The 12,161-nt window shown below is 56.8% G+C and overlaps 1 protein-coding gene across 1 annotated transcript; it reads left to right on the top strand.

Annotated features, from left to right (window-relative positions):
- The first annotated feature begins 83 nt into the window (after positions 1–83).
- LMF2 (lipase maturation factor 2) lies at positions 84–4,978 on the top strand. The gene is made up of 14 exons (XM_081248036.1): positions 84–246; positions 801–1,054; positions 1,208–1,236; positions 1,374–1,588; positions 1,663–1,841; positions 2,309–2,450; positions 2,615–2,749; positions 2,820–2,925; positions 2,999–3,095; positions 3,178–3,360; positions 3,496–3,664; positions 3,842–3,953; positions 4,025–4,121; positions 4,210–4,978. Exons 1-14 carry the CDS (start codon positions 153–155, stop codon positions 4,498–4,500), a joined length of 2,103 nt encoding a protein of 700 aa, XP_081104162.1. The 5' UTR covers positions 84–152; the 3' UTR covers positions 4,501–4,978.
- The last annotated feature ends 7,183 nt before the right edge of the window (positions 4,979–12,161 follow it).

The following is a 12,161-nucleotide window of genomic DNA, read 5'->3' on the forward strand; positions in this document are numbered from 1 at the left end:
GGAAGGGTCTCAGGACGCGCCGGAGGCGGGGCATGCGTGGGGACGGGGCCTGCGTCTGCGTGGGGTGGGGTGGGGTGGGGTGGTGTGGGGTGGGGTGGGGCGGGGCGGACCGGACCCTGGGATCCACTCCATCCCGCAGCAGCGTAGCGGTTATGGCTGGCTCCCGGCTCCCGCGGCAGCTCTTTCTCCAGGGCGTGGCCGCCGTCTTCATGTTCGCCTTCGCTTCCCTCTACATGCAGATCCCGGGTGAGGGCGCCGAGGGCGGGATCCCCCCGCCAACCCGCGCCCTGTGACCCCTCATCTCCCCACCCGACACTCCGCTGCCTGGGGGCGGGAGTGAGGTCCAGGCCTTGATGCACGGGGTAGGGGGCTGTGGTTTGTGTCCTGCGGGCCGCGGGGGTGTGGGCAGTGGGAAGGCGTGCAAGGGTCCCTTTTCAGTAGGGTTCTGCGTTCTGACCTGGGGCGGGGGTCAGAGCCCTGAGGGGGGTGGGCCCAGACCTGGTGGGAAGGTAAAAGAACAGGCTCTGGCGTGGAGGAAGGGGGAACAGGGCCCTGCCGGGTGGAAGATCCTGACTTGGGGGCGTCGGGTAGGCCTGGGGCCTGACCTGGGTGGGGGTGTCTGGAGGGTCTGCAGGCCTTGACCTGTGAGCGGGTAGAGTCAGCAGGTCCTGACCTAGATTTGGGGGGGGGGGTCTGCAGGGCTTGACCTGGGGAGGCGGGTCTGAAGGCCCTGACTGGTGGGAGGAGTCAATCCTTGGAGGGCAGTGTCCAGTGCCTGGCCCTGACGTGCCCTCTCACAGGCCTGTACGGCCCTGAGGGCATCCTGCCTGCACGGAGGACACTGCGGCCGCAGGGAAAGGGACGCTGGCCGCAGCTGTGGGAGACCCCAACACTGCTGTGGGAGACTCCGCTACTGGGGCTGGACACAGCGCAGGGCCTGGAGCTGCTGAGCCTGCTGGGCACCCTGCTGGCCCTGGGAGCCCTGCTGCTGCACCAGCTGCGCCACCTCCTTGTCTACCTGCTGCTCTGGGCTGCCTACCTGTCTGCCTACCAGGCAAGTGAGGGCTGCCTGCTACCCCCTACACCACTGGGACCCTTATCTCCAGCTCACTCCAGGCCCATGCGCTCTCCACCCCACCCCTGCCTCTGCCTTGCCTGCCTTTGCAGACACACACCCCCTGTTCCCTGACAGCCCTTCTCCCTGCAGGTGGGCCAGGTGTTTCTTTATTTCCAGTGGTGAGTGACTATTGGGTGTGGGGCTGCAGGAGGCTGGGTGGGATGGGGTGGGGTGTGTTTGTCTCTCCCGGGAGGACCCCTTAGGGGAGCAGCCTTGATGGGGAGGAGGTCCTTTGTGCTATTTTTTCTCCCCACAGGGATTCCCTTCTGCTGGAGACTGGCTTCCTGGCCTTGTTGGTGGCCCCTCTGAGGCTGCCCCCGCGCCACAAGCAGGCCCAGGGCAGGCTGGCGGGGGTGTTGCCCCACGAAGACCTCCCCTTCTGGCTCGTGCGCTGGCTGCTGTTTCGTCTCATGTTTGCCTCGGGTGTGGTCAAGCTGACCAGCCGTTGCCCCGCGTGGTGGGGGCTCACCGGTGAGGTCCCTGTCTGGACGTGGGGCAGTCTTGGGGGCTCTGCCCAGCCCTGACCACCCACCTGTCACCCGCAGCCCTCACCTATCACTTCGAGACTCAGTGCTTGCCCACGCCCGCCTCCTGGTTTGCCCACCATCTGCCCGTCTGGCTGCACAAGCTCGGCGTGGTGGCCACTTTCCTCATCGAGATTGCAGTGCCCCCTCTGTTCTTCGCTCCTGTTCGCCGCCTGCGCTTGGCTGCCTTCTACTCCCAGGTGGGTGGGGTCCTTAGCCATCAGGAAGACAGGCAGGACGTGCACTGCACTGCCCAGAGGGTCCCACTGGGGATGGGGTGTCTGCTGCCAGCGGTCAGAAAGGCCTCATGGGCAGAGGAGTAAGTCAGCCTGAGGTTGAAGGTGTGCCTATGGGGCAGGGCTGCAGCCTCGCTGGAGGATGTCCATCTTGGGTCAGCAGGGGCAGGTGGGGAAAGGGCGCCGCGTGAGGCGTGCTGAGCTCGGGTTTTGTCCAGGTGGTGGTGGGGAGCCATGGAAGGTGTGAGCCCAGGGGGAGGACAGGTGGAGTGGGAAAACAGAGGCCTGCATGCAGTGACGAGGAGGGCACAGGGGCCTGGAGGAGAGATCTAGGTGGGGCAGGGGGGGATGGTGCAGAGGGGCCTGGAAGTGGGCTCTGACGGGCCCGGGAAGGGGCGGTTGCTGCAAGCGCTGAGTCCAGATCCTCCCAGGTCTTGCTGCAAGTCCTGATTATTGTCACTGGCAATTATAACTTCTTCAACTTGCTCACCCTGGTGCTCACCACTGCCCTCCTGGATGACGCACACCTGGCTGCTGAGCCTGGCAACAGCCGCCGCAAGAAGACGCCCACCTGTGAGTGTCAGCCTGTCCCGGACAGACAGCCATCCTCACCCCTGCTGCCCGCCAGAGTGTTGCCAGCACCCCCCAAGTGACCCTGCTCTAGCTCCGCCCCAGCCCCCTGGCCGTAGACCCTCCAGCCCTGTTCCCAACCGACCCATGACCTTCTTGCCCTGCAGCCTGGCCCAAGGCTCTGCTGGCCCTGCTGGCCCTGCTGCTGGAATTGGCCGTCTATGGGCTGCTGGCCTATGGCGTGGTGCACTGCTTTGGCCTGGAGGTGGACTGGGAGCAGCACACTGTTCACTCCAAAACCAGTGAGTGCCAGCTGGGGGCTCAGAGGGCAGAGGCTGGACCATCCCTCCTCACACCCCCTTCCTTCCACAGCCTTCACCTTCCACCAGTTCTCCCAGTGGCTGAAGATGGTGACCCTACCCACCATGTGGCTGGGTGCAGCCTCCCTTGCCTGGGAACTGCTGACCGCCCTCTGGAGGTACATAGTCTACGGGGGTGGGGTAGGGCTGTGCAGAGCAGGCCTGACTGCGTTTCGGTCCCCTGCCCCCCAGGTGGACCCAAGTGCGAGGGTGGCTGCAGAAGTTCTGTGCTGCAGTCCAGCTGTCCATCTTTGGCACTGCCACGGTGGCTCTGTTCATGATCAGCCTGGTGAGTAGTCCCTTGCGGCCGGGGTAGGGGGTCGGGAGAGGGCTGGAAGGTCATTGCTGAGCCTCTGCTTACCTGTGTCTAGGTGCCATACTCCTACATGGAGCCCTCGACCCATGGGCGCCTCTGGACTGGGGCCCACCGCCTGTTTGGCACCGTGGAGCACCTGCAGCTGGCCCACTCCTATGGCCTCTTCCGCCGGATGACTGGTCTGGGTGGACGGCCCGAGGTGGTGCTCGAGGGCAGCTATGACGGGCATCACTGGACGGTGAGAGCTCCCTGGGGCCCCTGCCTGGGGCGCCTGGCGGGCTCCACGGGGCTGGGGAGCCACAGGCATGGGGTTGGGGGGAAGAGCTGGGAACCAGGTCCTGCTGGCAGTGCTAACCCTAACTCTGCCCAGCAGGAAATCGAGTTCATGTACAAGCCCGGTAACGTGAGCCGGGCGCCCCCCATCGTGGCGCCCCACCAGCCGCGCCTGGATTGGCAGATGTGGTTCGCGGCCCTGGGCCCGCACACGCATAGTCCCTGGTTCACAAGCTTGGTCCTCCGCCTGCTGCAGGGCAAAGAGCCTGGTGAGGCTGGGCTGTGGGGCGGAGCCTATAGGCAGGTCTGGGGGACCTGCGGGGGCAGGGCTGCTGGAGGTGTCGCGGGGAGGGGAGGGGCCTGGGGGGGGCTAGGGGGCAGGGCCGCGGGGGGGGGCCAGGCTGAGGGAGCTGCCGGGTGCTGAGCTAGCTCCCCGCCCCTCGCAGTGATCCGCCTCATCCAGAACCATACGCCCAGGTACCCCTTCCACAAGCAGCCGCCCACTTACGTGCGGGCCCAGCGCTACAAGTACCGGTTCTCGAAGCCCGGGGAGCAGGGGTAAGGCCGGGCGCCAGGCGGGGTGCGGGGCCTGTGCGCTGGCGCCGCCTAAGTTCCCCGTGCTGTTGCAGCCAGTGGTGGCGACGCCAGTGGGTGGAGGAATTTTTCCCGTCCGTGTCCTTGGGGGACCCGACGCTGGACACGCTGCTCGGGCAGTTTGGCCTTCAGGTGGGAAGGCGTTAGCCAGCCTGGGGTGGGCGGCAGGGGTGGGCGGCAGGGGTGGGCCCAGGCCTTACTCCACCCCCCCACCCCCCAGGACAAGAGCCCGCCCCGGGCCCGCAGCTCCAGCAGCACCCTGGCTCAGGCGCTCCGCTGGATGCGGAAACAGCTGTCTCCCCTGGAGGCCCCTGCCCTGCTCTGGGGGCTCCTTGGAACCGTGGGGGCCATTAGGGTCATGCAGGCCCTACTGGGCCCCCAGTCCTCCCCTCGGGCCAAGGGGGAGAAGCACAGGCTAGCCCCGCCGGAGGACTCAGTGGCCACCAGCAAACAAACTTCTCCAGCCACCGACGTAAGCAGCGGTTCCCAGACCCCTCGGCGGAAGAAGTAGCCCCATTCTGTCAGCCACATGTCCGGAGAGGGTCAGGGTCCCGGCTCGTCTCTGGCCTTCTGCAGCAGGACGTGGCCCAGCCACTGTGCCTTAGCCAGCTGCCACGCAGACGCAGGTTGGGGTGCTGCCCTGTGGGGCAGGCACTGGTTGCCCTTTTGCTTCGAGGGCCCACTCATCCACCCACGCTAACCACGTCCCGTCCCAGGGCATTCTCTGGCCTGATGGATGGCCCAGGAGGCCCGTGTGTTACTTGGCCCAGGGTCCTTCCCAGGGCATTGTAATCAGGGCTGTGGGAGGTCCTTCCCTTTTGCTCCCACCGTAGGGGTCCAAGCCTGATGCCCCTGACGCGAGCTCCTGCACAGGAAGGGATGAGGCTGACCTGCTGCGGGAGAGGAGGAAAGACGACCCTGAGGTCATCTCCACAGCAGCCTGTCCTGTCATTCGGATCCGTGAACGAATAAAGCCAGTTCATGCTTGATCCTGTGCCTGCCATTTCCTTCCCACTGGGGAGGCCTGAGGGCAGTGGGCCGTCCCTGCCTTTGACGGTGGACACAGCCCAGATACTGTCCGGCTGATCGCTGACCAGTCTTCCTGGGTGCCTTCGCTGTGCAGTCCTCAACATTCTCGTTTATAAAATGGACGCAAGGGTCTGAGCTGGTGCTGCCTGAGGCCCTGAGCCTCAGTGCCGCACAGCCTGGCCGGCCTGTCAGCTCTACACATCAAGGCCGCGAGGTTGGTGCTGGAATGTGGGGCCTGAAACCATCTTGAGGGCTGGAGAATTCACCAGAACACAGCCCCTTCCTACTCTCCTGCTCCCTGCTTCCTCATCTCAGGGCAGAACTGAAGGGTCAGCACACTGGCCCTTGCCTAGGCAGGGATGGAGGAGAGATGGGGGAGGGAACTCGTCAGGCCCATGACAGCGGAATGGGGTGTGGGTTGGGAGAGTATGGAGGGACAGAGGCCCTGGACTGGGGGCGGAAGAGGGAGGACACGTATGACCACCTGTGCTCTGACCAGTTCCTGGGAGCAGCAGTTGAAGACACTGTCCAGGTTTCGGTTTGGAGATCGGTTGTCAATCAGGAAGTCACTGCCTCCCCTGTGTCTGGCTCTGCCCTCAGCCCCTACCCCTCATGCTCTCACCTCACAGACCCCTGGAGAGCCCCCCAGTGTGCCCAACCCCTCCCCCCAAGTCACTGAGCCCCCCCGACTGACCCAAGTAGACAGTGCTCCATGCTCAGCCCGTGCCCACTGTCACACGTGGCTCAAGGGGACCTGTGACCTGAGCCTTCGGATGCTCTTAGACACAATTAAACGATCTGTAAGTTGACCTTTGGCTTAAGACAGTACATAGCAGCCCGCGGACTTCCCTGGTGGTCAGATAGTTGAGAATCCGCCTTCCAACGCAGGGGATTCGGGTTCAACCCCTGGTCCAGACACTAAGATCCCACATGCCACGAGGCAACTAAGCCTGCGCACCGCAACTAGAGAGCCTGTATGCTACAACAAAAGATCCCACATGCCACAACTAAGACCCGACACAGCCATAAAAAATATTTTTTAAAACGAGCAAAAATCAACGGAATAGAAAGCAATGAACAAAACAAAACAAAACAAAGACAGTACAGTTGGCCCTCTGTATCCTCAGCTTCCGCATCCACGGACTGACCCACCCTCGTGTTGAAAATAATCGAAAACAATTCCGGAAAGTTCCAAAAAACAAAACTTGAATTGGTTACACAATCAACAATTATTTATATAGCATTTCCCTTGTATTAGGTATTATAAGTAATCTAGAGACTAGGGTGTATGGAGGGTGTGTGTAGGTATACGCAAACACTACACCATTTTATGTAAGGGAACTTGAGCATCTGTGGATTTTGGTATCTGGGGGGATTCCTGGAACCAATCCCCCTTGGATATGGAGGGACAACTGTAATATAACAGTTTAAACTATATATATATTTAAACTAATATATTTAAAATTTAAAAATCTGTTCTTTTTCTTAGGCTTTTAAGCTCAGTGTATGAATCTCTTTTGGAGCGGGGTGGGGGAGGTGTTTTGTTTTCCATAACAGCTTTGAGATGTAATTCACGTGCCATACAACTCACCCACTTAAAGGACACAGTTCAGTGGCTCTCAGTAGATTCACAGAGTTGTGCATCAATCACCATAGTCAATTTTAAAACCTTTTTATCATCTCAAGAAGAAACCCTGTTCTGCCTAGCTGGCATCTTCCAACCCCTCCTTCCCATGACCTCAGCAACCACTAATCTACTTTTTGTCTTCGTGGAGTTAGCTATTCTGGACACTTCATGTAAATAGAATCATACAATTTGTGCCCTTTTATGTCTGGCTTCTTTCACTTAGCATAATATTTTCAAGGTATATCTGTGCAGTAGCCTGTGTCAGAACTTCATTCCTTTTCATGGCTGAATAATATTCCATTGTACGTTTATGCCACATTTTGTCCATTGATCCATCACTAGACATTTGGGTTATTCTCACATTTTGGCTGTTGTGAATTATGTTGCTGTGAACGTGGGTGCACAAGTATCTGTTTGAGTCCCTGCTTTCAGTTCTTTTGGGTGTATACCTAGAAGTAGAATTGCAGGATCGTATCGCAATTTTACATTTAACTTTTTGAGGAGCCACCAAACTTTATCACAGCAGCTGCATCTTTTAAATTTTACATTCCCTCCAGCAGTGTACCAAGGTTCCCGTTTCTTCACATCCTCACTAACACTTGTTATTTTCCCGTTTTTGATAAAAGCCATCCTCATGGGTAAGAAATAGTATCTCAAAGTGGTTTGTTTTTGTTTTGTTTTAATTTATTTATTTTTGGCTGTGTTGGGTCTTCGTGGCTGCGCACGGGTTTTCTCTAGTTGCGGCAAGTGGGGGCTACTCTTCGTTGTGGTGTGCGGACTTCTCATTGTTGTGGCCTCTCTTGTTGCCGAGCGCGGGCTCTAGGCGCGCGGGCTTCAGTAGTTGTGGCACGTGGGCTCAGTAGTTGTGGCTCGCAGGCTGTATAGCGCAGGCTCAGTAGTTGTGGCGCACAGGCTTAGGTGCTCCGCAGCATGTGGGATCTTCCTGGACCAGGGCTTGAACCCGTGTCCCCTGCATTGGCAGGTGGATTCTTAACCACTGCACCACCAGGGAAGTCCTCAAAGTGGTTTTGATTTGCATTTGCCCAATGGCTAATGATGTTGAGCATATTTTCATGTGCTTATTGGCCATTTGTATATCTCCTTTGGAGAACTGTCTATCCAAGTCCTTTGCCCCCCCCTTTTCTTTTTTGGCCTCGCCACGTGGTGCGCTGGATCATTATTCCCAGATCAGGGATCAAACCCACTCCCCCTGCAGTGGAAGTGTGGAGTTTTAACCACTGGACTGCCAGGGAAGTCCCTCACACCGTTTTGATTACTGTAGGTTTATAGTGAGTTTTGAAATTGGGAAGTGTGAGTCCTTCAGCTTTATTGTTTTTCAAGATTTTTTGGCTATTTGGGATCCCTTGAAATTTTAGAATGGATTTTTCTGCAAGAAAAAAGTGCCATTGGAATTTTGATAGAGATTGCATGGAATCTGTAGATCACTTTGATAGTACAGTTTGACCCTTAAACAGCACTGAGGTTAGGAACGCCGACCCTAACCAGTCGAAAATCCGAGGATAACCTTACAGTTTGCCGTTCATATCCGAGGTTCCAAATCCACAGATTCAACCTACCGAGGGTCATGTGGTGCTGTAATATGTATTTAGTAAAAAAACTCCACATACAAGTGGACTGTGCCGTTCAAACCGGAGTTGTTCAAGGGTTAACTGTATTGTCTTAACAATAGTGAGCCTCCCAATCCATGTACTTTCATTTTCTCTCTTCTATTTAACTCTAGCAGGTTTTAGCAATAACTCTGAAGGGTTCCATTTATAAATTTTAAATGCCTAAAATATTCTAGGTGCTTTACAAATTTAATTTATTTTTTAACTGTTCAGTCATCTGATGCAACACAATCTTCCCAAGCTTCAAAAAAAAAACCCATAAATGAATAAACATACAAATGCAATGAGCCAGTAATTCACTTGAACCTCCCTTTACCAAGAATAAACTTACTAAGATTGACCAGAGGCAAAACCTTACCATAGCCTGGCCTGGTGAGGACACAGAGTGCCGGGACCCAGAGCTGACTCCGGAGTCCAGTGGGGCTGGGATGTGGGCCCCATGGCTCCTGGGCGAGCACCAACTTTCTCCCCTTCTTGGCTTCCAAAAGGAAAGGTGGGAGAGGAAGTGCAGCCCAGCCTCCCACCCAGACTCGTGGAAAGGCAGAGCCTCCGTCCACAGGAAGAGTTCCGACACCCACCCCCTTAGGTGCCCAGGCCCCTGATGAGTCCATCTTTCTGATTCACACTCCCTCCCCACACCCACTCAACGTTCCACTAACGCAAGGCAGCCACTCTACATCTCACTCGAAACCCCTCGCTCATGCCAGGTGGGGAGGCACCCACATCACTTCCAGGCTCCAGCTGGACACCCACCCCTGAGCTCAGTACCGTCGCATCTCAAAATTCTACATCTCACATCTCATTGAACAGTGAAGTTAGCCACCAGAAGATGTTTGAAGGACAGCAAGGAAAAAATACAGTTTGTGCTTGGTCCTGCAACAATCACGAGATAGGGCTGGTCGGGCCTCCACGCCCACCATCTTGAGGCATCTGAGCCCTCGGGCCTGTCTGCAGAGGGCGCTGCCGTCTTCCACTAAACTGGCTGCTGGATTCAGCACTGCACATCTATGGGTCTCCAGGAGCTTGTTCCCAGTCCTCCTGGCCTCTCAGTCCTGCACCAGCAGCCTTTTCCCAGTGGAGGTCAGCACTGGTCGCGCCCCTCAGCTGCCTGCTCATTCAGTGGTCGAGGTGCTCAGAAGAGCCACGTGGCTGGCCTTGCCCAGCTCAGAGGGCTGTCTGTGGGAGGAAGCACTGCTTCCCTGAGAAGTGCATTCCACATGCAGCATCACCCGGTCACTGGGGCAGGCAGCAACAGCTTCTCCAGGGGTCGCGGGTCCAGGAGTGAGAGCCACTTGCCCACATGCACCAGATGGCTCCCAGACACAGGGCATTTTCCACAGCCTGACTCCCAGAGGCACCGTCTCCAAGCTGGCACCACGGCTGGGGCTTCGACTGGTGGCTGCACCATTCCATCAGATCATTGATTTGGGGTCGTGGGGTGTGAGTGGTAGTTTCTTGGGGGTTTACTGCAATTTGGAATCTGAAACCTTACCAGTGAGCTTTCTGTCCTCTACCACGTGAAAATCCATGTGTGCATCTTTCCCTCTGAATGGATATTTTTACTCAGGAGAGATTTTGGTGGGTCACATATTGGTCATTTGGAAAATCTCAGTGAGTTATGCAAATCTTCCAGATGTTGACACATTCCATCATACAGTCTAAAAAAATCCCACTCATTAATTTCACCATCCACCTTATCAGACAAATCTTTAACAAATCTTTAAGTATGAGGAAGCTGTCAAGTTCACAGTGGTGGACACAAGTTTTCCCAAATCCCAGTTTTTTCTTGAAAGCTAAATTGTTATCACTGGCAATAAATGCTGTCATCGTTTTCCTTTGTCCATTTTTTTAAACAATAAACTTATTTATTTATTTATTTATTTATGGCTGTGTTGGGTCTTCATTGCTGCGCGGGGGCTTTCTCTAGTTGCAGCAAGCGGGGGCTACTCTTCGATGCGGCACGCAGGCTTCAGTAGTTGTGGCTCACGGGCTTAGTTGCTCCGCAGCATGTGGGATCTTCCCGGACCAGGGCTCGAACCCATGTCCCCTGCATTGGCAGGTGGATTCTTAACCACTGCACCACCAGGGAAGCCCTCACTTTGTCCATTTTTGAGGAAATGATCACCAAATCCCCAAGGCTGAGTGACTCATGTGTTTGTCAGTTGTTCTCCCGAGTAAGACTGATGCGCTGAGCTGGCAGCTGGGGCCACACCTGCTCTCCCTAGGCAGCCGTCCTGCTGATGCCCGCACAGAGCTTCCTGTCCCCCCCCAGCTTAAAAAAGAGCTGCACTCAAGGAGGAGACTTAACAGTATCAATAGCTTTTACTACTTCATCAAAGACATTTTTGGGAATTCCCTGGCTGTCCAGTGGTTAGGACTCGGCATTTTCACTGCTGAGGGCCTGGGTTCAATCCCTGGTTGGGGAACTAAGATCCCACAAGCCACATGGCGTGGCCCAAAAGATTAAAAAAGACATTCTTAAGTAAAACTTACCTTTTTCTTTCTTTTTTTTTTTCTTTTTGCGGTACGCGGGCCTCTCACTGTTGTGGCCTCTCCCGTTGCGGAGCACAGGCTTCGGACGCGCAGGCTTAGCAGCCATGGCTCACGGGCCCAGCCGCTCCGCGGCATGTGGGATCTTCCCGGACCAGGGCACGAACCCATGTTCCCTGCATCGGCAGGCGGAATCTCAACCACTGCACCACCAGGGAAGCCCAAAACTTACCTTTTTTTAAACTGCAAGAGTGAGGACTAGAGGGACATGGCCAGGCCACGACCGTTGCCCCCATTGTGACATTCTGTCACCATAGGAATGTAAGCTCAGTGAAAAGGCAATGACGTCTCTGGGTGAAAATAGCAGTGACCTCACGGGCCCCTGACAGCCTAGAGTTTCGGGGGCAGCCAGGCAGCTGCCAACCAAACCCTAAGGGCTGCGGTCTAGGTATAGTCACAGACTGTTTCTCTTTCAGTCCAGGCTTGCGCCTGAAATTTAGGGGTTTGAACTTATTGTTGTATTTTCTTAGGCCATCAGTGCCCTTGGAAGCAGCCACCTTCCTCTAGTGCCTGGTCACAGTCCCCTCGGCCTGGCCAGAGTAACAAAGGCCATAATCAGCCACTAAGCTCCTGCAGGCCATGAACCCGCCAGATTTTCATTACCAGCAGGCGTTGCCAACTTTCAGCCCCAAACGGGCCTCATAAGAAATTCTAGGGCTTCCCTGGTGGCGCAGTGGTTGAGAGTCCGCCTGCCGATGCAGGGGACGCGGGTTCGTGCCCCGGTCTGGGAAGATCCCACATGCCGCGGAGCGGCTGGGCCCGTGAGCCATGGCTGCTGAGCCTGCGCGTCCGGAGCCTGTGCTCTGCAGGGGGAGAGGCCACAACAGTGAGAGGCCCGCCTACCGCAAAAAAAAAAAAAAAAAGAAATTCTACATTCCTCTAAGACTCTGTGGCTTGCTACCACTCTCTTAGAAGAAACTGGCTCCTTGACAGAGAAACGTGGCTAGTTAGAAGGGTGCTGGAAGGCCTGACCCAGGCCGTGGGCGTCGGCGGGCCGCAGGAGGGGCGGGTGCAGTGAGGCAGCGGGTCCGGTGGTGGAAAGCAGAGCAGGCTGGAGGGAGGACCAAGCCCCTCCTCCTCTCTGCGGGCTCCTCAGCTGCCCCAGTGCCCTGAGGCTCCCAGTGGGGCCCTGGTAGACAGAAATATGGGAGCCCTGGCCCCCGCTGCCCTTCCCCCACACTGGGGCCTTTTTGGAGATGGCCAGGTTAGGGTCTGCAGGGCCACAGAGAGGCCTGAGGACCCAGGGGCAGGGGCAGAGGTGACCACTCCTGCTCTGCACTGGGGAGGCTCCCGCGGGGGGGTTTCAGGGTGATAACTTCGGGCCCAGAGGGGCAGTCT

This window comes from Mesoplodon bidens (assembly GCF_964165515.1).
Source record: "Mesoplodon bidens genome assembly, chromosome: 11".
In the NCBI taxonomy this organism is placed as follows: Eukaryota; Metazoa; Chordata; class Mammalia; order Artiodactyla; family Ziphiidae; genus Mesoplodon; species Mesoplodon bidens.

Coding starts and splice junctions, on each gene's coding strand:
- LMF2 (XM_081248036.1), top strand. CDS start 153: ATGGCTGGCTCCCGGCTCCCGCGGCAGCTCTTTCTCCAGGGCGTGGCC. Junction 2,451..2,614: donor CCGCAAGAAGACGCCCACCT/GTGAGTGTCAGC, acceptor CTTGCCCTGCAG/CCTGGCCCAAGGCTCTGCTG. Junction 3,096..3,177: donor CTCTGTTCATGATCAGCCTG/GTGAGTAGTCCC, acceptor ACCTGTGTCTAG/GTGCCATACTCCTACATGGA.